Here is a 23,759-nt window from a genome sequence, read left to right as displayed (position 1 = left end):
TTCCTGGGGAGCAGGTCTCCCCAGTCTCAGGTCTGTGGTTGATCAGGAGTCCCGCAGAATGTCAGTTGTTCCTGTTTCCATGGAACAACCAGCTTGCTACTTCCATGCTTCCTCCATCCCTCATAAGGAAGACGGGGAAGGCATCTGATCTCGTGAGCACTGAACCTGCATCACTCCATAAGAACCCCCAGCTCAGCTCTAGCAGCTGAAGTGGGTTTTTCTAGTAGCCCCACTCCATGTGGCCAGCCTAGCCCTAGAGGGAATTAGTCGGCTTCACCCTGGTGTAGGACTGCTCCCAGAACTCAGGCTTACCCCACATCAGTTAGATAGGACTCATCCATTTGTTAGAGATCCCTGGAAGTTCTAACGTGCTGCCTCGGTGAGGGTGAGCCCACCCTTTGCAGCAAGCTGCCACTTGTAGTTGGGACACAGCCATCCTCAGGGTTCTTCCGATTTGTAAGATATTTTGGCAACTTGCTCTGTCTCCCAACACTACCAGCAACATCCTCCCCTGCAGCAGAACCCCTGCCCAGGGAGGCGCCTGCTCCCTGGGGGAAGGGGAGGGTGTTGCAGGCTGCCCTGGCCCATGCCCCTTGCTGTGCTGTTTGTTCTTCCCTCTCCTGCATGTTGTGCTGCCTCCCCCGCCACAAATGCTGTCTCTTCCTCCTCCTCTTTGTTTATTTAGACAAAAGAATATCCATGGTTTCAAGTCCCTAGTCCAAAACTTATCATACTTCAAAGTTATCAGTTGAAAAAGATGTGTATGTATATCCAGTCAGCTTGTCTGCTGATGTCCCCATGTCATAAGGGAGCGGGTGGTGGGAGAGTTGTCACACTTGTCCTGGACGGGGGCAGCAGCCAGCAGTAAGGTGCCCCGTGGCCGGAAGAGTCTTCCCCGACCGCAGGCCTCCTTGATTTCTTGCAGCTTCCACATGCAGGGTATGGAAATTTCAGATGTGTGACCGCAGAGTGTTCTGCTCTGTCTTCTGCCCGGCCTAGTCCCCTGGGCCCAGCCGCCGCCCTGTACACAGCCTCAGGAAGATGATACGAGGGACAGTGTTCCTTCACTTGTTAAAGTTTTGAGTTAAACAAACCGTCACCTGCTCCTTTGAGGAGGTGTTAATCAGTTGGAAGTGTGCTAATGAAAAAGGAAAAGAAAAGTTACTCAGGGTATTGGCAGACACTTGGCCACGTTGACGTTCTGAGCATCCTGTGTGGAGCAGGGGCCGCTTTAAAGCCCTACCAGAACCTGCTGGTCCCAGGGTCCTAGTCACTTTGCTGAAATTCATTGTGACATAATGTGCCCAGGCTCCTGATAGTCTGTGAATTTCATGTTTGCAGTCAGGAGGCAGCCACTGAGAGGAAGGCTTCAGAACAGAGTCCTTGTTTCCCCCGCATGCCAGGGAGAAGGGCCCAGAAGATGTGCGCACCCACCCTTGGCTGTACAAACACACCATGCAGAAGCCTCCCTGAAAGCCTCGGGGTGCACCCAGCAACTCTGGGTCTCTCCAGATGAGCCTCATTTCTTTGTCAGTTACCAGGTAGATTAATCAGCTGCTTCAGTGAAGGTGACATTACTCAAGGACAGAGAAGCTGTCATCTCCCTACTCCTGTTCAACCCATGCTTGTCCATTAATTTAAAGATGCTTGTTGATATTGTTAGTTTTCCTAGAACCTCTACGTTCTTTTAAACTTACTGAACAAGTAAAAGAGCCAGATTCCATGCTGGGGACTGTGGACTCGCGGCCTGAGCAGGGAGGCAGGTGTGCACAGGGCCCCAAGGTCTGTGGTTTTGTACCATGCAGCCTGAGTGCTAGGAGCCCCTCTTGGAGCTCAGAGACTCAAGCGTCACACAGAGCTGAGTTTTCCCTCCCCTGAAAGCACTCTGAGCCATTGGGCAGAGAAGGCTTTTTTGGAAACCAGCCTGTCTCCTCACACTGGCTCAGTCTGTCTGGCTCCCAGCAGGCCCGCCAGAGGGACATTGTCAGACACAGGCTGCCTTGGGGTACGGCCCAGGTCCACTCCATTTGTTAGTCATTCTGTTCCTTGGGGACAAGAGGAGACTGCTATAGGGCAGTTAGTTCCTGAGACTCCCCTCTCCAATCCAGACTCAGCAAGGAGAACCAGACTCCCCGCAAGAAGGAGAGCCCCACTCTGCCTTTCTGTCTTTAGGGGCAGCTGAGGCCTGACAGCATCATCCCTTGCTGGATGTGTCAGCCGGGGCACAACAGGGCCTGCAGCATGAATCAGAAAGTGAATCAGAAAGAGCCTGTGTCAGGGCTGTTTGTCCGCAAGCCCAGTCCCGAGAGAGTCCGTGGCTCTTTCTCAGGAGGGAGCAGCTGCATTGTCATAAAACACAAATTAGCCAGAGATGTGTCAGAGGGGGAGGAGAAGTCCTCTGGAATCGCTTCTTCCTTCCCCATTGATTAATGCGTTTCACTCTTTGATTTCTTAAAGCCAACTGAAAGTGAGAATGTCCCTGTCCCAACTGCTACACCTGGGGTAAGATCAGTGACTCGTCCCCAGGGGCTGGGCCTTTTCCTTGAGTTTATTTGACCATGTCGAGTCTTCCACTAGTTTTCCTGTATTCTCCATGATTGTCCTTCCAGAACAGTGTCTGCAGTGGTTTGCATTCATCATCAGTGTCCAGTACTCTTGGCCAGCCCAGCGTTCTCCTCTTAACACACTAGGCCATGTGGACATGCATGTGCTGTGTGGACCCAGTGTTCCAAGTCCTGTGTTGTTAGCATGTAACTTTTCCTTTCATATCATGCTTTTTAAGGTGAAAAGGCCCTAGAAACACATCTTCAATTCTTACCTCTATCACCCTTATTTGCATCTGTTGCTGTTTTTCTGAAAGTGTTGCATGTTCTACTTTCCATTGGGTTTGACCTCTCCATGATAACCCTTCAGAACTCTGAAGAAAGCAATAGAATCTCCATCACCTTTTTCCGTCTTTTCCGAGTGATGCGATTGGTGAAGCTTCTCAGCAGGGGGGAAGGCATCCGGACACTGCTGTGGACTTTCATTAAGTCCTTTCAGGTAAGAGCCACGCCAGTGACTTCTGTTACTCTTTGAAGATAACATGTAACTCAGTGGCTGTTCCCTGTTGGGGAGGAGCCAGACTCCCTTCTGCATGACCACTGTGTCCTCCCACTTGAATAGAAAGGAAGGAGAGACCCAGCTCAGCGAATCAAATAGGGCTACTTGCTTAAAGGAAACAAGAGAAAGCAATAAAGACCTGACGTGGCGAGAGGCATTTCCAGACTGACAGTGATGCGGGGTCTCCCCAGGACGCCCAGGTGAATGGTGATGGCTGAGAGAGTCAGAGCTCTAGAGATGTCCTGGGAGCTTAGCGAGATGGCTTCTCCAAAGCTGTGACAGTCCTATCTGTCCAGACCAGTACCTGGAGGGGTTGCAGCACTCAGGACCTTAGGCACAAGCCAGGTCTTGCTTGTCATCTTTGATTCTACAACATGGGGCAGCCTGGTTCTAGTCTATTCCTGAACAGAAGCAGCGCCTCTCAGTATCCCACCAAGGAATTCTTGTCTGCTGGGCTGAACCCATTGGGAAGAAGGGCTGCGGATAGGAAATTTGTAGATACATACGTTAAAAAGTGAACCTTTGTTTCTTTATTATCTGATTAAATTCAAAAGTAATAAATGTGCCCATAGACTAGTGAAGCTACGTATGAAAAGACTCAAATCGATCCCTCCCCTCTCCAAGGGTTGCCCAGAGCTAACAGCCAGATAGTGTTTTTCTGCAGTGGTTGGACTCTAACAGGTAAAGAGAAAAGGAGATGACACTGGAGGGAGGGGACAGTAACACAACTCAGAAGGGAAATCACAGTCCTGCTGGGAAAACGAGGCTGTAGGAGGAAGGGGTGCAGCCAGGGTAGTGGCAGGGAGAGCAGGGCCTCTGGGAGCTTGAGACTCCCCTGGGTCAGGAGTGAGACCTTACAGAGTTGTTAATGTGAATGACCAAAAGATGTGAATGAACTGCTTTAGATACAGCATTTGTTTACTCAATGTTTTTCCTCCTCACTTTTAAAGAAATTGGTGTGTGTGTGTGTGTGTGTTTAAGATTTGGTCAGTGTGGATAAGAAATTGTTGTCAGGGGTGTCCACATAGCTCTGATGGGAAGATCCTGGGGCTTTTTTTGTTCTACTCTCCTTGTTCCAAGGCCTTTCCTCAAGCACAATTCCCCAGATCTTCAGTCAGGCCAGGCAGCACCCCAGCTTGAGCCCCTCTGTGTGTGTATTGGGGCTGGAGCAGTGCTGTATGTTGTGCGTCTGGCTTTGTTCAATCAAGATGTCAGATGGGGCAGGAAGAATAACCCTGAGCCCTGGAACAATGCTACAGACAGCCAGCCAGCCAGTGCAGTTCTCTGCTGTTAACAAAGACTTGGAGTCTAAATGAATTTGCATCAGGGGCCTGTCACGGGGAGCCATGGCGAGTAGCTCAGCTTTTCCCTCTCCCAGCCCATGCTTTCATTAAAGATACGAACAAAGGAACAAGAAAACGGCAAGCAATTGTGTTTGTGCTTATACAAATGAATAAGTGTTGCTAGAACAAGTTTTTCAAGTTAGTAGGGAACGTGTCCACAAACCCATAAGGAGAACAGGAGCCAGTTTTGGGTAGAAGTTCTGTTTGCAGAGCTTGTAACGACCTGGAACTCCATGTGCTGAGTAAACAGTTATTCTTAGAAGATGCTGGTTCCCCTTAGACAGACTGCCAGCAGTCCCAGTGATCAGTGCAAGTTCTGCTCAGTGAATATAGATGACAGCAGACCGAAGAAAGAAGGTCCAGGCTTCTAGATGAGATACTTCACTCTAAAGCTGCTTAAAATGAAGGTCTTCCAGAAGCCATGCACACAGTTTTCAACTTAAGCAGGAAATATTTCCCTTCTAAGTGCACAAAATCATGTCAGTGTATTGTGTTTATATTGATTAATAAATCTCTGAAACTGGGAGAAAAAGAAATTCATTTCAGAGTATAATGGTCCATAATACTAAGAGATTGTGCCAACAAAATCTTAAAACTAGTGGAGGTGGGGGAAAAAGTCCTAAACACTGAGTAACGAAAGGAGACCGTCATCTAGGCAGGCTGGAAAGCCTGACTGACCCGAGAACTATGCCTCCCTGTCCTGTCGCACAGACCGCTGGCTGTGGGGCAAGCAAGTGAGAGTTTCCAGCCACTGCTTTTCCAATCCCCTTTCTTAGATAGGCTGCTTTAGGTGAGTGCTTGCCTTAAGTTTGCATTCCAGACACTCCCTGGAGATGCTTCTTGCACAGGGACACCTTGTGTATCTCTTGTCATTAGGTACAAAAGCAGTTGAAGAGCATTCATTAAAGGGCAAGGGTCTGACCAGACACTCATTCTTGTATTTGACGATTTTAAGGGGCCTCAGCCTTGGGTGACCCTCAGATAGCTCATTTTCTTCCTGTAACAACTCCCCCCCCAACCCCTTGGCCCCTCTGGTTTTTTGAATTAATCCCATTCCTCAGGCTTTGTTCTAAGGAAATAGTTAGCAGAGGCATTTTGGCAAAAGGGGTCCTTTTGCAATGTGGTCTACAATAACCCTCCTTCCCCTTCCTAAATATGCCCCTTAAAGAAAATGGTAGCACTCTTAATATCCCGTGTTTGGGAATGGCTTCATCATTTACAATGATTTCTCAAGGAATCCAGTGAGGAATTGAAGAATTTTTATGAGAGTGATGGGTCTGCATTAGCCGAGTCAGGGATAGGACACAAAAGTGCCAGTGACTGCGGTTGTAGCTTCAGAACACGAGGTGTGCCTGTGGCTGGGGTTTCCTTGGGGGGGGGGGTGAAGGTGGTGGTTCTGGGCAAGGGTTTAAGAAGTCCTTCCTCACCAGTGATGTCCTTTCAACAACCCCTGGAAAACAAAAGCAGCATGTGGCCCAGCGGCGCCCCAACAACCCCGGTAGAGGCCAGTGGCCAGTGGCCAGTGCCAAGCAGATGCTCCCTCTCTTGCAGGCGCTCCCGTACGTTGCCCTTCTCATAGCCATGCTGTTCTTCATCTACGCAGTCATTGGCATGCAGGTAAGCACCTACCACCTTTCCCTCTGGTCCCCTTTGCTGGCCAACCCCCAATCTGTGGCATGGTACTCCTCGGTCAGGTGAAAGGGAAAGACAAAATCAGGCACACCAAGTAAATTTGCTGCTGACAAGATGAAGAAGGGGGAGAGGTGGCTCCCCAGGAGAGAGACTGTGTGTGGGAGAGTCAGACTAGGCAAGGAGAGGTTGGAATCCGGGTTAGGGGCTCTCCCCACACGTGTTCTGAGTTCGGGAGAGTCAATTGATTCAGGAAACCCATGGTTGATTTTAGCAGCAGGAAAGGCTATGTTTGTCCTACTTTCTTGACTGGAGTTACCAAAAAGATATTTAGTCACACAAACGTCTGTTTTTGAAAAATCATGCTTATCATCACCAAGTGAGAGTCTCACTTGAAGCAGCTCTTCCAGATGCAATTACTGTAACTGAGCTGGAGAGATCATCTTGCTCCACAGCATGGGAACATGGGAATGGGTGTCGTGTCGGGCAACACCACACTGATAAAGAAACGGGTGTCATGGAGCGGGCTGCATAATGCAGGATGCTGCTTAAGAGCAAGATCCTGGCCTCTTTATTGGTAACCAGTCATACAGCATTAGTCATATGGGGAAGCAGAAAAGGAGATGGGGAAGAAGAGGGGAAGGGTGGAACTGCACTTCTCATCTGCTGATAGCTTGGTATATGGATCCAGCCCTGATTCCCCAGTCAGGATTTCAATCTTATCAATAAGGCATTCCACTCATCAGCTTCTGGGGTCCTTCGTTATACATCAGTCAACGGCTCCCTGGGCGTTCCTGGTCATACCTTGAATTGTGTAAGTCAGGAGTGAGTTTATGCCTGTGTCATCTGCTCCCCGCTGGCGTTCCCAGTCATACCTCTCGATGCACACCCTTCCCAGGGTGATCCAGCTTTATGCTCTTAACTGATTGGAAAGTCCCCTTGTAGGATTGGGCTGCTATGACCAGGCAGTTCTGACCTGGCTTTAGGTATACAGAACTGTAGATAATAAAATGGAGGCTGGATAGGCCATTTAGGGTTAGCCCTCTGTCGGCCTGAGGGTGGAGAGACTGGTGGGTCCTTACTAGCTGAGGGTGCGGCATGTGGAGGCAGAGCCTCGAGGAGGAGTGCGAGGTGGAGGCAGCACTTGGCACCGGCCCTCCTTGGTCTCTCTGCTGCATCCAGTGCGCTTTCAGATAAGGAAGGGGTGTTCAGTGGGAATGGCGTGGAAGGATTCCTGAGGCACAGGAGTAACTAGGCTTTAATAGGGAGATTTGGAGGGCATGAAACATTCGCAAGTCCTCAGGAATTTTACCAGGAGTGGTGAACCTAGAGTCACCTGCCTGAGCCCGTCTCTCAGCAGCATGTGGCGCTGGGTGCCCCAAAGTGCCTTTGATGACCTAACGTTCCCGTACACGTGAAGAGCTGTCCTGAGGCCTGTGGCTGCATTGCCCAACCAGTGCAGGTGCTCAAAAGCCTCTGCCAGGCATCCACTCTGCCTCTCAGTCCCTCTAATAAAGTCTTTACAAACTCCCCTGGCCACTCAGGGCCCTTCCCTTGCTGTGGCCCACACTTTCTCCCAGCATGCACCCACTCTTCATTTCCAAGACCACCAGGGTGGGCTTGTCTCTGCTCCTTTGCACGTGGGACACCCTCTGCCTAAAACACTCTGTTCTCCATTCTGGGCCTCAGTGTCACTCCCTACAGCCTTTCTAACCCAAGTGCTGAGGCTGTCAGCAGAAAGGGCGGGCAGTCTGGCTCTGCCTATACCCCCCTTCCGGGGCAGGGATGCCATGAGGTGAGAATATGCCTCTTTAGCACCAAGTTCCCAGCAGTGGGAACAGTGCCCAGCACACCTTTGTTGAATGAACGCTGTGCCAAGCACATGAGCCACCCCCATTGGGTGGTCACCAAACTGATAGTATTTATGCAGTCTTGGGGTTCTTTTTTCTTATTTTACATGACAAAAATCTATCCTTTTTTTCCCTAATAATTCTCCACTTAGATGTTTGGAAAAGTTGCCATGAGAGATAACAACCAGATCAACAGAAACAACAATTTCCAGACATTCCCCCAGGCGGTGCTGCTGCTCTTCAGGTGACTGCGTCCTGCACGGGCCTGGCTCTGCTCCAGGGTGACAGAGAACACTCGTTACTAAGCAGTGTGACTCTTCCCAGTCAGCCATGGCAGCTTTGTCCATCTGTCTTGGCTTCTTATACAAGAGGCACTAGTACTTCCGTTACACAGGATTTTTGTTGGACTGTTGAAATTGCTGTGGTTCACATCGTGGCTGGCTGGCTTAGGTCCACTTGGGAGTTCATAGGTCTACTAAGGCCACTAGGGAAATCATGGGCTTTGTGCTTACTGGGAACCTTCTGCTCAGCCAGTAGGAAAACATCCTAAACAGTGCCATTTCAAATCCTATGGATTGTTTTTAACCCCAGTTAATTAACTTTGTAAACAGATGCCTCAAAGTGAGAGAACTTTCTAGAAACCATAGCAACTTCTAACGACTGTTGACTGAATGGCAAGTCATTTGCAAGCTAGGTAGTTTCCAGGATTTTGCTTCCAACGAAGTCAACAAGGGATCTCATCAAGCTGTCAGATGTTAGGCTGTTAAAAAAGTAATTACTAATCATTAAAAAATTGTGATAGAAGTATTCAAAGTAGAGACAAAGATACGAAACAAAAACAAACATCATTTTTATAAAAATAATTAATGTGCTTGTATCAAATGATCGTCATCCACCAAGGGGGTTACAGCAGGGTCTCCCTTTTCTGGGCTAAGTTGCATTTGAAAATAAGTAGGAAGTTAAGATTTTCAAATTGAATTTTCTCTAAATGACATAGGTCTTGCTCAAATTAAACAATTTTTTTTCTTAAAAACTAATGGCATATGCCTCAATCTCTTCCCTCCCTACTAAAAAAAGCCCTTTCTTTGCTTGACTTAAAAAGGTGTGCAACTGGTGAGGCCTGGCAGGAAATCATGCTGGCCTGCCTCCCCGGGAAGCTGTGTGACCCTGAGTCGGATTACAGCCCCGGGGAGGAGTACACATGTGGAAGCAACTTCGCCATCGTCTACTTCATCAGTTTTTACATGCTCTGTGCGTTTCTGGTAAGAGCTACTACCTCCACCCCCCTTGACAGATGCTTGTGTGGCCCTTGGAGTTCCCACCCATGACATTCTGTCAGGCTGCAGCAGGGTGAGCCCCAGTGCTCCCAGCCCCTCTGTTCTGAGCACGGGTGTGATGCTTGCTGTGGGCTTGGGGCCTCCCCACCCCAGCTCTGTCCGCTGCTAGTTCCTTTAGAGCCAGTTCCCAGCCACTGCAGATAGCAGTGACCTAAGACTTATTTGGTGGCAGTGAAATTGTAAAACCTCACTGGTGCTTCAAAAGACCAGATAACACAGACACACACACACTCACACCCTGCCCTCCCCTGGGACTTTAGCCTTTGGGTAGTGAGAAATCTGCCTTTTCCCGTAAGCATTCTCCAGGAAGAACATTTTTCACAAGCTCTCTTGGTGAACTGTGTTCGAAGGTCTCATGACTCTCATATTCAGGAATCACGTCCTCCGGTCTAAGCTCTTCCACCCAGTACAGCGGAAGCTCCCTCCTTCTAATTTGCTTTTTCAGATCATCAACCTGTTTGTGGCTGTCATCATGGACAATTTTGACTATTTGACCCGGGACTGGTCTATTCTGGGGCCTCATCATTTAGATGAATTCAAAAGAATCTGGTCAGAATATGACCCCGAAGCAAAGTAAGTTGAAAAGGACTCCATCCATCTGGCTTGTGGGGCTGTTTCTGGAATGTTGGCTGTGATGCTTGTGGAAGGTGGGGTGGACTGACAGCTCAGCCATGGGTGCCCTGGACCTCACCCCTGCTTTGTCTCCAGGGGAAGGATCAAACATCTCGATGTGGTCACTCTGCTGCGCCGCATTCAGCCTCCCCTGGGGTTCGGGAAGTTATGCCCCCACAGGGTCGCCTGCAAGGTAAGCATCCTCTTGGCTTGTCCGACAGCCTTTCTGCAGGGGTCCCTGCTTTCTGCAGCAAACACCAAGGGGCGCTCTGCCAAGGCTGCGGTGGGGTGGGGGGGCGGGCTCCTGTCCTGGAGGAGCTGGCAGTTATGTCACCCCGAGCATACCTGTCAGCCACTGTAAGGACAGAACTGGGGTAGTGTGAGCTGCCATTGGTGGATGGAGGGGACATGCCACCTGTGTCCGTCCAGAAGCAGAGTAGGAGGAGTTTGCCAGCGTAGGGTGGGCACGCAGAGAGGAAGAGGAATCCCAACTCAGAGGCAGGAGAGTGAAAGTCACACTGGCAAGTCTGGTGCGGATAAAATGGGAGAAGGTGGCACAAGTCAAGCAGAGTGGCACGAGGCCTCCTGTGCTCTGGGGAGAACGGGGGTGTCCTGGGGGAGGACACATGAGCAGAGGGTGAGTTGTGGCCATGGAGAAGTAAACTGGAGACAGGAGAACCCCCAGGAGAGCTATTGAGGGCCCCTGAGTGTGAAGTATCAAGAACCAGTGGAAGTGGGGCTCAAGGAGAGGGTGGCTGAGGATATACACAGGACTAGAATGGAGATGCTTGTGAGCTGGATGTTTCCAGTGTGGCACGGACGTTCACATGCGCTGCTGCTGCCCTACTTGAGGGGCCCTTAGGGCATCTTCCCTCCTGGGGAACCACCATCTGGAGAGAAGGCTTCTGAGAGACGGATCCAGGCCTCCCACTCACCCTGGTCCTGAGTCCACACCGGACCAGACTCCCTTTGCACTCCTGCTGAGATTCTGTGCATTCTTTGGCGCCGCCATGAAACTGAGTCGGCTATCGTCACAGGAAAGGAGGACTTGCCTTTTAAAGAAAGAAAGGGCAGGATTTGGCTGTGGAAACCACCTGAGAGAAATCCAACCAGTTGCCGTATCTACTGCCCCCCCCCCACACACAGAGCCCAGGGGGTCCAAAGTTCTGAGATTTGAGCACTCCAGGGTCTCTGGGCCAGAACCCTGACAGAACCGAAGGTATAGAGTCCAGCATTGTCTTGGATCTTTAAAGAAATGTTCTGAACGAAACACTATTCCCTGCCCAGAAATTCCAGAAATGATCCCCTTCCTGGCAAGTAACCAGGGTCCTTGGGGTGTCTTTGCTTCTCCCCAGGTGGACTCCAGCTTTAGGCACAAAGTGGGAGTCACCCAAGTTTTTCAGATACTGCAGATTTTTTTTTCCTTAAGTTTCCCAGCACCAGCCGCCATTCTGCTTCCTAGGAACGAGAGGGGCCCAGCCCAGCTCAGAGAGTTTGTGTGTTTGCATCTCCAGACCCTTTTAGGTAAAGGATCTAAGTGTGTCCTTGAGGCCCCCTGCGGTCTGTTTTGCTGATTTGGGAACTGTAGAGGGAAGGTGAATAAATGTCTGTCCTGACTACTTGGACTGGTCTTGGAGACAGTGACCGTCAGTGACAGGTCTAGGAATTATGTGTTCACTAATGGGGAGGTGAAAAAGAAATCTTTCAAAACCTTTCTCTTGGGACACCATGTCAGCCAAAAATAACAAACACGAGGTGATTAGCAGTTAGAATTACACACCACTTAGTACTTCCCAGGAGCCAGGCACCAGGCTGAAATCCTTGTGTCTACGATCTTTGTGGACCCCTCTGCTGTGGGTGTGCCACCTGCATTTATAGATGGGGTAACTGGGACCCAGAGTAAGTGTCACGCACCTGCTCTGCAGCTCTGAGAAGGGAACAGGACCAGGAGAGATAAGGGAGTAGGGTCTGCTCTGGAAGGCCTCCCCTCAAAGAAGCAGCATCAATTCAAACAAAATACTGCACAGAGGTCTCCTGAGGGTCTTTTAAGGACATTGGCTATATGAGCAGTAGGAATGGACCTTGCTGGGAGACAGCCTGTGTCTGGGCCCTGTGCTGGCTTGTTGTGTCTGTTCTACTATTCAGCCCTGACAGCAGCCTCAGGACATGTCCAAAATGTCCTGACCCCCAGGCCCTGAGAGAGCTGGTAACGAGAAAGGCTCGGAAGGCTCGGACAGTGGGGCGACTAGACGATGGTGGTTACAGACACACCAAGTGTGTTTCGATAGACGCCTTTTGTGATTCAAGCTCTGGCGGTTGTCATCTCAGAGTCCCCTGGGTGGTGGGTGCACCCCAAAGGTTGTTGAATCATTGGGTAAGTAGAACAGAGAAGACTAGACAGAGAATGATATCAAAAGGGATGAGGCTGCCATCCGCCACGCTTAATCAAGGAGCTTTCCTGTGTGTTTGCAGAGACTCGTGGCCATGAACATGCCTCTCAACAGTGATGGCACAGTCATGTTTAACGCAACCCTCTTTGCTTTGGTTCGGACAGCTCTCAAAATCAAGACTGAAGGTGAGCATTACTGCAAGAGGGCTGGGTAGTAGATGAGATGGGGAGCCACTGGCCTTCCCCATCTGGGCCTGTCCTTGTCAGGGGGAGGCCCTGGCGCAGGGACTTGAGGGGAATGAGCTGGTCTGCACTGGGCTGGCTGGCTGTTCCTGTCCCCCTCATTCCACTTGTCTGCCTTTACATACATTTCACTTTCTCATGGAAAATTTTGAGATGAATCATGCCACTGCTTGTTCCAGAGCAGGAGAAATGAGTGAGAGGCCAGGGCAGAGTCCCGATTGCAACATAGGGAGCAGGTATGACCCTGACCAGGGAGGGCCTGGTGGGAAGGGCACCCCCCACCTCCAGCCCAGGACCAAGCTGTAATCCAGGGTAAGGGGGATGGTTGCAGCTGTAGAGAGAAGAGGACTCCTGGGCAACATAAGCAAGGCCTGGTTACCCCTATTGATTTTTTAATTCAGGGAACCTGGAACAAGCAAATGAAGAACTGCGAGCTGTGATAAAGAAAATCTGGAAGAAAACCAGCATGAAACTACTTGACCAAGTTGTCCCTCCAGCTGGTGGTCAGTGTACTCTCTTTCCTAAGCAGTTCTTGAATGAGAGCGAATGGTGCACCCAACCCAGAGTGTGTGGGGTGTTTGATATATCAGCTAGGGCATTAAGGCCACAGTTAACAAAGGCCCTTCAGCCATTTGGTGTAATCTTTTGGGGGAATGCAGATGATTCCAGACAAAGGAGAAGCTTGTAGGAGGAAGGAAGCCAAGGCCCTGGTGGCTGGTCTGGGGGGGGAATGAGTAGTCGATGCTGGGAAACAGACGTGTCCCGAAATAAAAAATGAAAGGCTTAGAGCTAATTTCCACTTAACCGTCAACATATCACTGAAAACTGCTCACTAAAAAAAAAAAAATGGCATTTTTATACTGTTTTTATCAAGATTGGATTTACCACCACAATTGCCAAAAATGTCCCTTTAATTTAGAATTTAGCGTAGAGAAAGAACTAACAGGCATGCTTCTTTCCTTTTGTTATGTAATCATAAAATAACTGACTAAACTTTATTTAGATTTATATATATGTATATATATGAAGCATATATATAGATATATATTATATACTGGTTTTCCATTTTTGTTTAAATACGTGTAGACTTAAGTTGAGGTGGTTGTTTTTGCCTTTTATTTTCGAGTTTTAAAGGTGCAGCATCCATTTCCTCGGTGCCACCCACCAGCTCCCTAGCCATCCTGAGCCCGGGGCACCTGATTTAGAAACACTGGTGTCTTTGGAGACCAGCTGAACTTGCGTGGTATTGCCTCCTCTGCAGCTTCCCACATCAGTCTGACTCAGAGGGAGGCTGACCCTCCCAACCCCGGGCCACTGTGGTGACCAAGGCCTCTCGCTGAGAGGGTGACAACCCCTGGCTCTTGGGGGGCAGAGAGAGGAGCTTGCTGGCCAGCTCTGCTGATCAGCTTGCAGTGAGAAGCAAAATGACGTTTGCAGCTGGGGGGAGCCACGCTCAGCTGGCATGGCCCCCAGCTCAGAGCCAGGGAAGGTGGCCCACAAAAAAATGAGAAAGGGAACAAAACACCAAAAAGCCAAACAAACCCCCAGAACCCAAAGAACCAAAAGCCAAAACTCCTGCCTAGACAACTGGCTGGAGAATGGATGCCGCACATTTAAAACACTCTTTGGTTTTCATTCCTCTATGTACTCCCGAGTGCTCGCATGGCTTAGATAAGGTGCTTTTGAAAGTGTGGTAACAATGTGCTTGAGCTTTTTCTGCAGCCTCCATTCCTTTCAACTCTCAGTCTTTCAGAATATTCTGAAGCAATTCTGTTTTAGGGTGGTGGCATGGAATCAGAGTTATCTCTTGCCAATTGTATTCCCCTACAATGTTGCTCAAAACACAAATGCGTGCTTCAGAATAGCGGCTGTGCCTGTCTAGTAAACCTGCCCGTGTCCGGAGACCCGCTCCTCCCACCTGTGCCCAGGGCCACCTCCCCGAGGCCTCACTCACACACCGGCCCCCAGACTCACTTGGAGAGCGTTGCTGGCATCACTGTGAAACGCCATTTATTTTCCTTTTCCTGGGGAAAAGGCCAGACTTTGGACACCACTTACACCCTCTTCTAGGAAAAACTGATTGACTTAAGCTCTGCTAGAAATTTTAATATAGACGATCCATCCTTCTACCTTCTTGGTTCATAAGGGAACGTGGCTCTTTCTGTATGTTTCTGAAAATGGGTTGGGGTTCAGAATGGCAAGTGCTGTTATAGTCCAAAGTGACAGGAAGAAGCACCGAGAAAGGAAGCGCCCTTCGCAGAAGGCTTCCATGAACAGACTGAGTGAGTTTCTGGGCAGGGTTTCATGACTGCTGCAGCTGCCTAGACTCTATTTTCCTTCTTTTCTTCCCCAGTAGCCAGTTCACTCCCAGCCTTTCCCACATCTTGGTAGTTCAGAAATAAGAATATTTGCACAGACCCCAGAGCCCACACAGATCAGTAGCTCACCCAGGCTGAGGGACTCTGTTCTCCATGCTGTAACCTGCTCAGAGACCCTGCGGCCACCCCCAGAACACAGGACTGACCATGTGGGGTGTTGAGGGAGCCCCTCACAGCCTTGGCAATAGAGCAGAGCAGGTGCTGTCTAAGAGGCTTTGTAAGCTAGTGTGAGGGGCCCCCACACCCCTGCCCCGGTCCATGGAATATCAGCCAGAAGCTTCCTTCAGTGCCCTCTCCCAAGGTGCAGGTGCCCACGGGGAGGGACGGTGTGTCTACTCTGCCCCAATGCTGGCTGTCTCTCTTCCTGCCTGAGTTTCACTCATGCTCTCACCTCCATCCTCAATCTTCCGACATTCTGTGGACCCTCTAGAAGACCCATCTTCTCCCAGAGGCTCTCCTCACCTTTTGGCCATTGCTCCTTGACCCCACAGAGCACAATGCTGACCCCTTCTTTCTCTCCAGCCCTTAGCCAGATGCCCAGAGGTCTTTGCTCTCTTCTTGTCTTCTCCATCCTGCTATGGTTCTGAATTTTCCTGTCCTTAGGAAACTTCCCAGCCCGGTTTCAGGTGGTCCTTAACTCCTGCCCTGCAGAGCCCTGGGTGGGCCTGCCTCTGCTCTGGAGTGGCCTTCACACAGAAACTTGTGCACTGAATAGGCTGTTGCCCCAGTTTTTGGACCAGAGAGAGCCAGGAGCCTCCTGCAGGAGCCCCTAAATCCCGGGTAGCACCTTCTAAGCTGAAGGGAGATGGGTCAGGCCTGAGTTGACTGGAAGTATCTCTTGGTGGAACGAGGTGGGCCTTCTGCAGACAGAGCCAATATTGCTTTCTGGGTACTCACAGAGAAGACTTGGAACCCCTGACTTCAGAGGGTGTCTGTGCCACTGCAGGCAGAGAGTTGTTGGGCCCCCAGGACTCCCTCTTCCATCAGCAGTTGTTCTACCTTCAGCATGCAGCCCAGAGAGGGATAGTCCTGTAGTCGGAGAGGCGGCCCCTCCAAAGCTGGCCCAGGTGTCCAGGAGAGGGGTGCAGAGGTGAGCCCAGACTCAGGAAGGGCTCACTCCGTGTTCACATCCCAACAGGAACATCCTGGTGAGTGCTCTAACCTCTCTCCACCTGTCAAAGGGGATGAGACACTCTCACAGTTGTAAGGAGGCCCTGAGACCCACGTGGAATTTCTCTGGAACAGGCCTGATGCCTGTAGACATCTGGCAGTGGGGGGAGCTAGACCTGGTTTTCTAAACAAGTTCCAGACAAAATGGGAGGCAGCTCAAGAGCATGGCAGACAGGAAATGCCAAGGGCTGAGTGGGCTCTGTTCACCTCACACCTCCTTGCCTGTGGGATGTGTACGACTAGACTGTTTAGAGGAGCCTGGGACCCCGGAGGGGCTGTGGATTCACATGCTACGCAAAGCCTTAGTTCACGTTGTTAGGCTTAAAAGGAATGCAGCACACTTCTTGAGGTGCCTTTTCACCTGCTAGTACTCAATAGCTTCAGACAAGAAAGGTGGGATGTAGCCCAGGGAGGCCCAACAGCGTACAAGTGGGGACACTTCCCACAGGCCCACTTAGAGTACCCCACCCAGAGTGTATCAGTGAGTACTGATCCCCAGCCTGTCAGACTCTGCAGTCCTTTTCAATGGATGCTACTGTCAGTGGACAGGAAGGCAGTAACATGCCAGGCCTCAGTTACCCAGTCTCTGGCACTTGGGACCACCCAGGCAGAGGACTGTGGATGTTAGTGCCACATCCCATGAATCCTGCTGGCTTCTGTTTACAAATGAGAGCATCAGTCAGAGAACTTGAGCCCCTTGCCCCAGATCACCTGGCACTCTTAGAAGGATGGTGGGGCTCAAGTTTAGAGACCATCAGCCATTCTTTCTTCCAGTCTCCACAGCCATGTTGGGCAGACCCTGGCATGGCCTGGCACTAAGACAGTCTTCTGCTGTCCACTCAGAAACCATCAGCACACCGCAAATGTGGTGGCCAGCGCTCTTGGAGAGCAGGGCAGTGGAGACCCCTGGGGCACCCCCACACTGCTAAGGTGGTTTACCATGAGACAGCCAGAGCCTCTATTCTGCCTCATGCATCTCCTTTAAAATGCCCAGCAGAGTTCCAGTTTCCCCAACGATATGTGTTGGGCTTGTTTGTAAAAGCAGAAATGGCAGCTCAACCACGAAGTTAGCTGGAGCTGCCATTTGCTGTGCAGAAAACAAGCAGTTAGTTCTGCATTACACACCAAGAAGTAGTCTGTGGAGGCTACTAGTAGAGAATAAGGGGGCACGAGAAGCTGGATTTGCAGCCACTTTTCTGAACCGTCCTCTCCTGATCTTGTCTGTCACCTTCCTGAGGTCTCTATCTTTATCTCGAGGCATCTGGATTTGGATGGCTAATTGCCCTGGACGTTCATGGTAATTACCCATGCAGATCCCTATGTGGAGGGGTGAAAATACGACCCACGAAGCCTTTCTATTTGTTTCATAATTTTTATTTTAAGTAAATAACCAAGACAGCACTTCATAGTGTTACTAATATGCTGCTCTATAAACTCATGACAAATAATACTATTTTTTTTCTTTGCAATTTTGAGCATCAGTTCATTTAACTGACTCTAATTTTGAGCCTTAACTGCTTTGCAAAACTTCGCTTTTTGCTAGACTTAGTCCCCCGTGGTGCCTTCTGCGCTGTCACACCCCAGCCCCGTCCCCAGCCAGAAGTGAGTGTCGAGGCTCTTGGTCCAAATGTGCTGATTCGGGAGAGCTCTGTCTGGTCTCTCCGTTTAGATGATGAGGTAACCGTGGGGAAGTTCTATGCCACTTTCCTGATACAGGACTACTTTAGGAAATTCAAGAAACGAAAAGAACAAGGACTGGTGGGAAAGCACCCTCCGAAGAACACCACGATCGCGCTACAGGTGAATTGTTATTTTGATTTTTCTCTTTTCACTAATGATGTTACAAGCTTATTTGAAATACTAGAGAGCTGACCACTCATGGTTGAGCAGTACCACAAGGATTTTGTTTAAACTGAGCTACTGCACAGTTCCCCAATGTGGACTGGCCATTTCTGGGCCATGAGGTAAGTGTCTCCCTCTTTCTTTCTCTGTTGAGCCGCCTCTGCTGCAGCCCATTCGGCAGGACCCCAGGACAGTGGCCAAGGCACCTCCCTGCAGGGAGGGGAGCAGAGTCAGCCTGCCTTTGTGCCCTGTTTCCTCCCACTTCTCCAAAGGCAGTGTCTCCCCAACAGACACCCCCACCCCCAGCCCAGGGCCTGGGCCCCAGCACCCACTAAACAGCTTTCCATCTGAACGCAAGTGCTTTGTTTTGTTTCTGTTTGTTTCTTACCCCACTGCTTGTTGGTTTTCGGTCCATTTCAGTAACATCCATCACCTCCTCGTGTGTGCTGTGTGTACGTGTGCACGTCTGTGTTTCTCCTGGTGGCCGTGCGTGAGTGCGTGTGCTCGTGCGTGAGAACGCGTGCGTGTGCCTGCCTGTCTCTGTGTGTTTCTCTTGACTGCCCTGAGGCGTGTTGTGTAAATGCTGTGCTCCCACACCCAGGCCAGCCTCTGGTCCCCGTCCCTCCCTCAGTCCTGCCCCTGCCCCAGCACCAAGCGTGGGGATGTGGTTTTCAGGAACCCTTGGTCCCAACCAGGGTCTGGGCCTTCAAGGGAGAGAGAACCCCAAGGAAACCCAAGGCCCCAAGATGGGAACCAGGTGTACAGGAAGGGCTTCCCACGGGGGCCTGCAGGGAAGGAGACAGCAGATCTGAGAGCTGGTGACGGTGAAAGCAGGCTGGCTAGGGGTCCCGAGAAGATGCTGAGAACCGGAGAGAGGGAGCTGCAGACATTGGCAGGCGGTCAGAGCAGCTGTCCAGTTGGTCAAATATCTCGTCATCTGTGCTACCCGCCACCCTACCCTGAGTGCTTTAAGTCCATCATGAATAAGATACTTTCTCCTGTTGTATTTACTTACTCTAAAACTACTCTGCACATGTTGCCACATGTCTTAAATCAGGCCTTGTAGGTGTGGAGTTGCTTTGATATGGGATAGTTCTCTATTTTTTCCTCCCCTGGGGAAAACAACCAGTATGGTTTTGTGTTCATAGTGATGGTAAGCACCAAGCGAAGACTTACCTGTGTTCTTACTGCGAGGAGGTGACTATGAATGGCAGTGAGTGAGTGAGTGAGTGAGTGAGTGAGTGAGTGAGTGAGTGAGTGAGTGAGTGAGTGAAGACACAGGAGCACATGTCTGCCAGGTTAGTAGACTACCTTGTGTGACAGTGACCGGCAGACTCAGGAGGAGCCTCTGCTCTGCCCAGCAGCTGCAGGGCGGGGTGGGCCGGGGAAGGGACAGTGGATGCTGAATTTGACCATCTCTGATCTTTCTTCGTTCACACCTTATTGAAGGTTTAACTCAGTGGGTCACAGGCTCAGCCAGCTAGTTAATTGCTGTTTCAGGTTGTGGAACTTGTCGGTAAAGCTCTCTGCCCTCTGGCTGACCCAGCTTTCCAGAGTGACAGCCTAGATCACAGTGCCCAGCAGCCTTGCAGACCATCACACCGGAAAGAGGTGTTTGCACATGTGAGCAGGTCTCTGGCCTGTCTGTTCTTGAGGATGGCATGAGGGGCTGGGTGGGTGTAACTTGAGGGCAGGGGCCTGTTTGTAAAGGCTCCTCCATACAGTAGCCCTGGGCCTGTGGACCAGACCGGGCAGCTCTGAGTCCCGTGGCGTCGCCACTGTGCTGTGGGCTGTTTAGGGTGCCAGTTGGTGGGGTTGGAGCTTGACTTTCTGGAGGGGTAACATACTCCTTCGTGGATGGCTTTCATCAGAATTTACAGCAGCCAAGTTAGCGCTATGGAATGAGGCCTGTCTTCTGGGGAAGACGTGTGTGCCGTGGGTGACAGGGTTCATCTGCGTGAGTCCTGAGACCTTCCGACTAGGTGGCGTCTGCTTGTGCTGGTGGTGGGTGGGCTTCAACGAGTCTCAAGTTGAAGGGTTAAAGATGCTAAAGCTATTTTGTTAAGTCATGGGTTAAAAGACTGTTACTTTGTGTTAAATTTATGTTTAGGGCTTTTTCTCCCCCCTCCTAAATTTTTTTTTCACTTTACTGTTTATAGAATTTCATCTCCTTGGCAAATTCAATATTTCTAGTTGATAATATCAACACATTTTCGCACGGTTCTAATGGGAGCTGAGGCTATGTCTATAATTTATGTTGTATACACAGCCTAGAAAATTAAGTTGTGTTCATAATATTGACAGAGACGCTCTAAAATGCGTTCGGAAACATTTAAAAGAGAATATTTTTGTCTCCTTGAAGGATAATTCTAATTACATTTCTGCCTTCCTCTGCTATAGAAATGGTTTTAAATGTGATTTGTTGCTGCATTTAATTAGCACGAGGAGGCTCTTCCTTCCTGCCCGATGCAATATTATGTGACGATGTGGCAGCTAGGGACATGGGCTGGAATGGCAGTGGGAGAAACATACCAACAGGGTCTCCGGGACAAAGACGCTGACCCCCAAGGCAGCCCCCAAACGTGGAATGAGTTGCTTCTGTCTGTGCCGGGGGTGCCCCGCGGCTGACAGATTGCTAATGGAAAGTGGAGTGTGGGCATCACAGTGCGAGCAGAGGCCGAGGCTTGTGCGTGTGGTGCTGCGTAGCGTGCTGGCTGCCTGCAGCAGCGGCGCAGCTCTGAGCTCTCTGCCACTTCCCTGTGGGGTGGTTTCAAGAGCACAGAGATGCACAGTGGTCTTCGACCCTGGGCTCCACCAGGTCGCCTCTGTTCGACCAACTGCGGTGCCCCTTCTACAGGAAGGGGAATGGCTAACGGAGCTCCTGGATCCGTGTGTGGGTAGGAGCTTGGCCTCTGTGGTCTGAATGAGTGTGCAGTTTCTTTCTGTCCATCCATCCTCATCATTGAAGCCAGCCTTCTCTCCAGCCCCTCTACAGAGGGAATCAGAGAGCAGCTCATCAGCCTTTTATGTTCCACTCATTCCTTCCATACCATACTCACTTTAGTTTGACTCAGCCTTTGCTCTCCATCCAATGCTGCTGCATCCCAGTGACCTGCAAGTTCCCAGAGGAGCAAGTAAATAAAGGAACTCAGCTCTCAGCCATCCCCTTCCCGGCAAACAGGAACGCACATTGAATGTCCCATCAGACCTCCAGATGAGGACTTTACTACCAGAAACACACAGACCTGTCCTGTATTTCATGGATAAGGAAAGATCCCAAAGTGGGAAAAGTTTTGTTCATTTCTCTTCCCACAGCCAAGGAGACTGGCCCTCACTCATCCCAGGTGGGAGCCAGCCCAGGCAGGCCTCAGAGTAATCATCTTTTTAACTAAGTGGGCTTAAGGAGCAAAGTGTTATTTTCAGCTCGAAGAATTAGGTTGTCAGACTGGGTGATGTTAAAGCCTGTGTCCTGGCTGACAGATGGTTCTCAAGTGAAACGTGGGTGGCGTACCAGGGGCCGTGACACTCCGTCCCTCCCGGGCCTCCCGTGGCCTTCTGGGGAAGCCTGGTGCTCAGAGACAGGAAGAGGGATGCTCTGGAGTAGAGACACCTGCTGGGCTTGGTCATCCAGCCATTTTTTAAAGCATGTGTCCATCTAAAGCCATCAAAAAGGGGTTGTTTTTTGTTTTTCTACGAGGAGAACAGATGCTAACAGATAAGATTTCACTGGCTGATTCATTTGTTTCAGATGCTTGAACGGATGCTTTAGAATTTTCTGCCTGAGCTGCAGCACCAAGCTCGTTAGTCGGAAGGCGTGTTTGGCTAAGGCCTTGAAAGGGAAAAGTCTCAAGTGGGCTTATTTCTACTGAAACAGCATTTCGGGAGAAATGCAGGAAAAAGCAAACCCAAGGCCCCAGGGAGACCCCTTCCAAGCAAAGCAGTGCTCCAGAAGGTGGAAGTGGGGCGCGGCTCACCTGCGGAGCCGTGGCCTGTCTCGGATGCTGCTCACGGTGGCTCTTTCTCATGAAAGGGGACATGCAAGGCTTAACACTTTCCTTTCCAAGCAGAGACTCAGAGAAAGGGAAAGAATAAGAGAGAGCAAAGGAGGGGGGCAGCTGCCCCACAGAGAAATGAAATGAACACAACTTCCTGACGCTGGCCAGTAAAAAAAAAAAAAAAAAGAGAGAGAGAGAGAGAGAGAAAATAATAATAATAATAATGATAAAAGATTAAGCAGACCTGCTGAAGGTGGGCAGCTGACTCTGTTCCAAAGTCCTGCATCCCCAGTTTGCCCGAACTCCTAAGACTGGCAGGCCCCTTGGCGCTGAGCTGACAAAGTTCCTTTTATATGCCAGTCCGTCATGACCTCCTGGCCATCCGGCTCCCGCGCTCTGCAGTGACCCAGTTCAGAATGCAGTGAGAAGTGGGCAGGACAGGAAGCTCAGATACACCCATTTAAACTAACACATATACCCGCATGCCAAAACCAACCCAGACAACACCTCAGGTTCCATCTTAATGTGTCCACAGGAAATACCACACCACACCCAAACCTCATCCAACATTGTCCGTCTTTAATTTGTGCTCAAAGCCAGTCTGGGGATGCCTCTTTGGAAGCAGTGTGGTCTAGTTTCAAGGACACTGGGAGTCAGGGAACCTGGGTTCTAGTCCCGGCTCCAGTGTTTGTTTGCTGTGTGACCTTGGGCAAGACACTTAACCTCTCTGTGCCTCAGTTTCCCCATCTGTAAAATGGGGGTAATAATGTCGACCTACCTCACAGGGCTGTTGTGAGGAATAGCTAAGTGATTGTAAAGCACTTTGAACGTATAATTGCTTATTATTAAGACTACAACAATAATAATATCATATGCCTGTTTACTACCAGAACTTTAAGAAATTCTTGTTTCTCTTTGATCTCTTTTCTATTCTGTACTGTAGTTATCTGTTGAGAAAGAGAATTCACCCCTTTTTAAGCTATGGAAATGCATAAAGATGTAAACAGAGGTACCGTCATAGGTTGTGTTTTCACAGCTTAAGAATAGATTTTTGCCCACGAAGTTGCTTCATAAGGGGGACACATCTGGAATTCTCAGCCAATTCCAAGCAGCGGTGAAGCTTGTACATCCAATGCCAAGCCCAAGATACACAGAGACGTCGACCTGAGTTTTAAAACATTCAAAAATAATCTTTAGTGCAAAACTTTAAGTTTCTGAAGTGTCTAGAGAAAAGAAGGGCTCTGGATACCTCTGCCTGCCTGGCCTGTGCAGACTGGAGACTGTGTGTGTCCGTGTGTGTGTGTCCATGTGTGTGTGTCCATGTGCATGCCCGCACGCACTTGTGCAGGGCAGGGGGGCTTGAGAAGGGAGGTGGAGAGAGCCAGCAGAATTCGGGAATCCCAGTTCCTGGCTGGAGTGGACATTCACCCAGAAGTCTAGTGTGGGAGGAGTGCCGGAGACCAGGGGGCTTGGCCGTGGCAGACAAGGAGGGCTGGGAGGGGTGGCCGTGTCCCCACTGGGAAGTGCAGTGCTGGTGCTGGTCCAGCAGCTGTGTCTGTGTGGGACTGACAGAGTCTGTTCCAGTGATGTCTGTTGTACCCTGACCTTTGCCCTTTGCCTCCAGTGACTCATGTACCAAGTAGTCTGGCCTGCTTGGACTTCAGTGAATGGCCTGGTGTCCCCCTGGAAACAGGCCAGGCTGGGATTCTGTTCCCACAGGTGCGCACTGTTGTAAGCCCAGAAGCTCAGTGTGTTTTATGGATTCTTGCAGCAGAGTTCTTAGGGCCCAAGAGCAAGTTTGATGTCTTCACACAGCATGGGGTTGCAAGGCAGCCATTTAGGTATGGCCGGCCCCTTGTGAAACTGTTG

General features: G+C 50.2%; 1 protein-coding gene across 3 annotated transcripts in view; it reads left to right on the top strand.

Annotated features, from left to right (window-relative positions):
- CACNA1D (calcium channel, voltage-dependent, L type, alpha 1D subunit) overlaps positions 1-23,759 on the top strand; it is a 272,080-nt gene that overhangs the window by 229,721 nt on the left and 18,600 nt on the right. For 2 of the 3 annotated variants that reach the window (XM_004676057.2, XM_004676058.2), the window contains 10 exons: positions 2,458-2,502; positions 2,914-3,042; positions 5,997-6,062; positions 8,077-8,168; positions 9,027-9,186; positions 9,707-9,834; positions 9,970-10,066; positions 12,346-12,448; positions 12,907-13,008; positions 17,723-17,853. In XM_004676057.2, the coding sequence (XP_004676114.1) occupies positions 2,458-2,502; positions 2,914-3,042; positions 5,997-6,062; positions 8,077-8,168; positions 9,027-9,186; positions 9,707-9,834; positions 9,970-10,066; positions 12,346-12,448; positions 12,907-13,008; positions 17,723-17,853 (1,053 nt within the window). The remainder of the gene's footprint in view (positions 1-2,457; positions 2,503-2,913; positions 3,043-5,996; positions 6,063-8,076; positions 8,169-9,026; positions 9,187-9,706; positions 9,835-9,969; positions 10,067-12,345; positions 12,449-12,906; positions 13,009-17,722; positions 17,854-23,759) is intronic. The other variant, XM_004676059.2, reaches the window with a different exon arrangement.

The sequence above is a fragment of the Condylura cristata genome, unplaced genomic scaffold (genome assembly GCF_000260355.1).
Source record: "Condylura cristata isolate star-nosed mole 26May11 unplaced genomic scaffold, ConCri1.0 scaffold00004, whole genome shotgun sequence".
Classification (NCBI taxonomy): domain Eukaryota; kingdom Metazoa; phylum Chordata; class Mammalia; order Eulipotyphla; family Talpidae; genus Condylura; species Condylura cristata.
The sequence above is the reverse complement of the archived record's forward strand: the minus strand, read 5'-3'. Positions and strand labels throughout refer to the sequence as shown.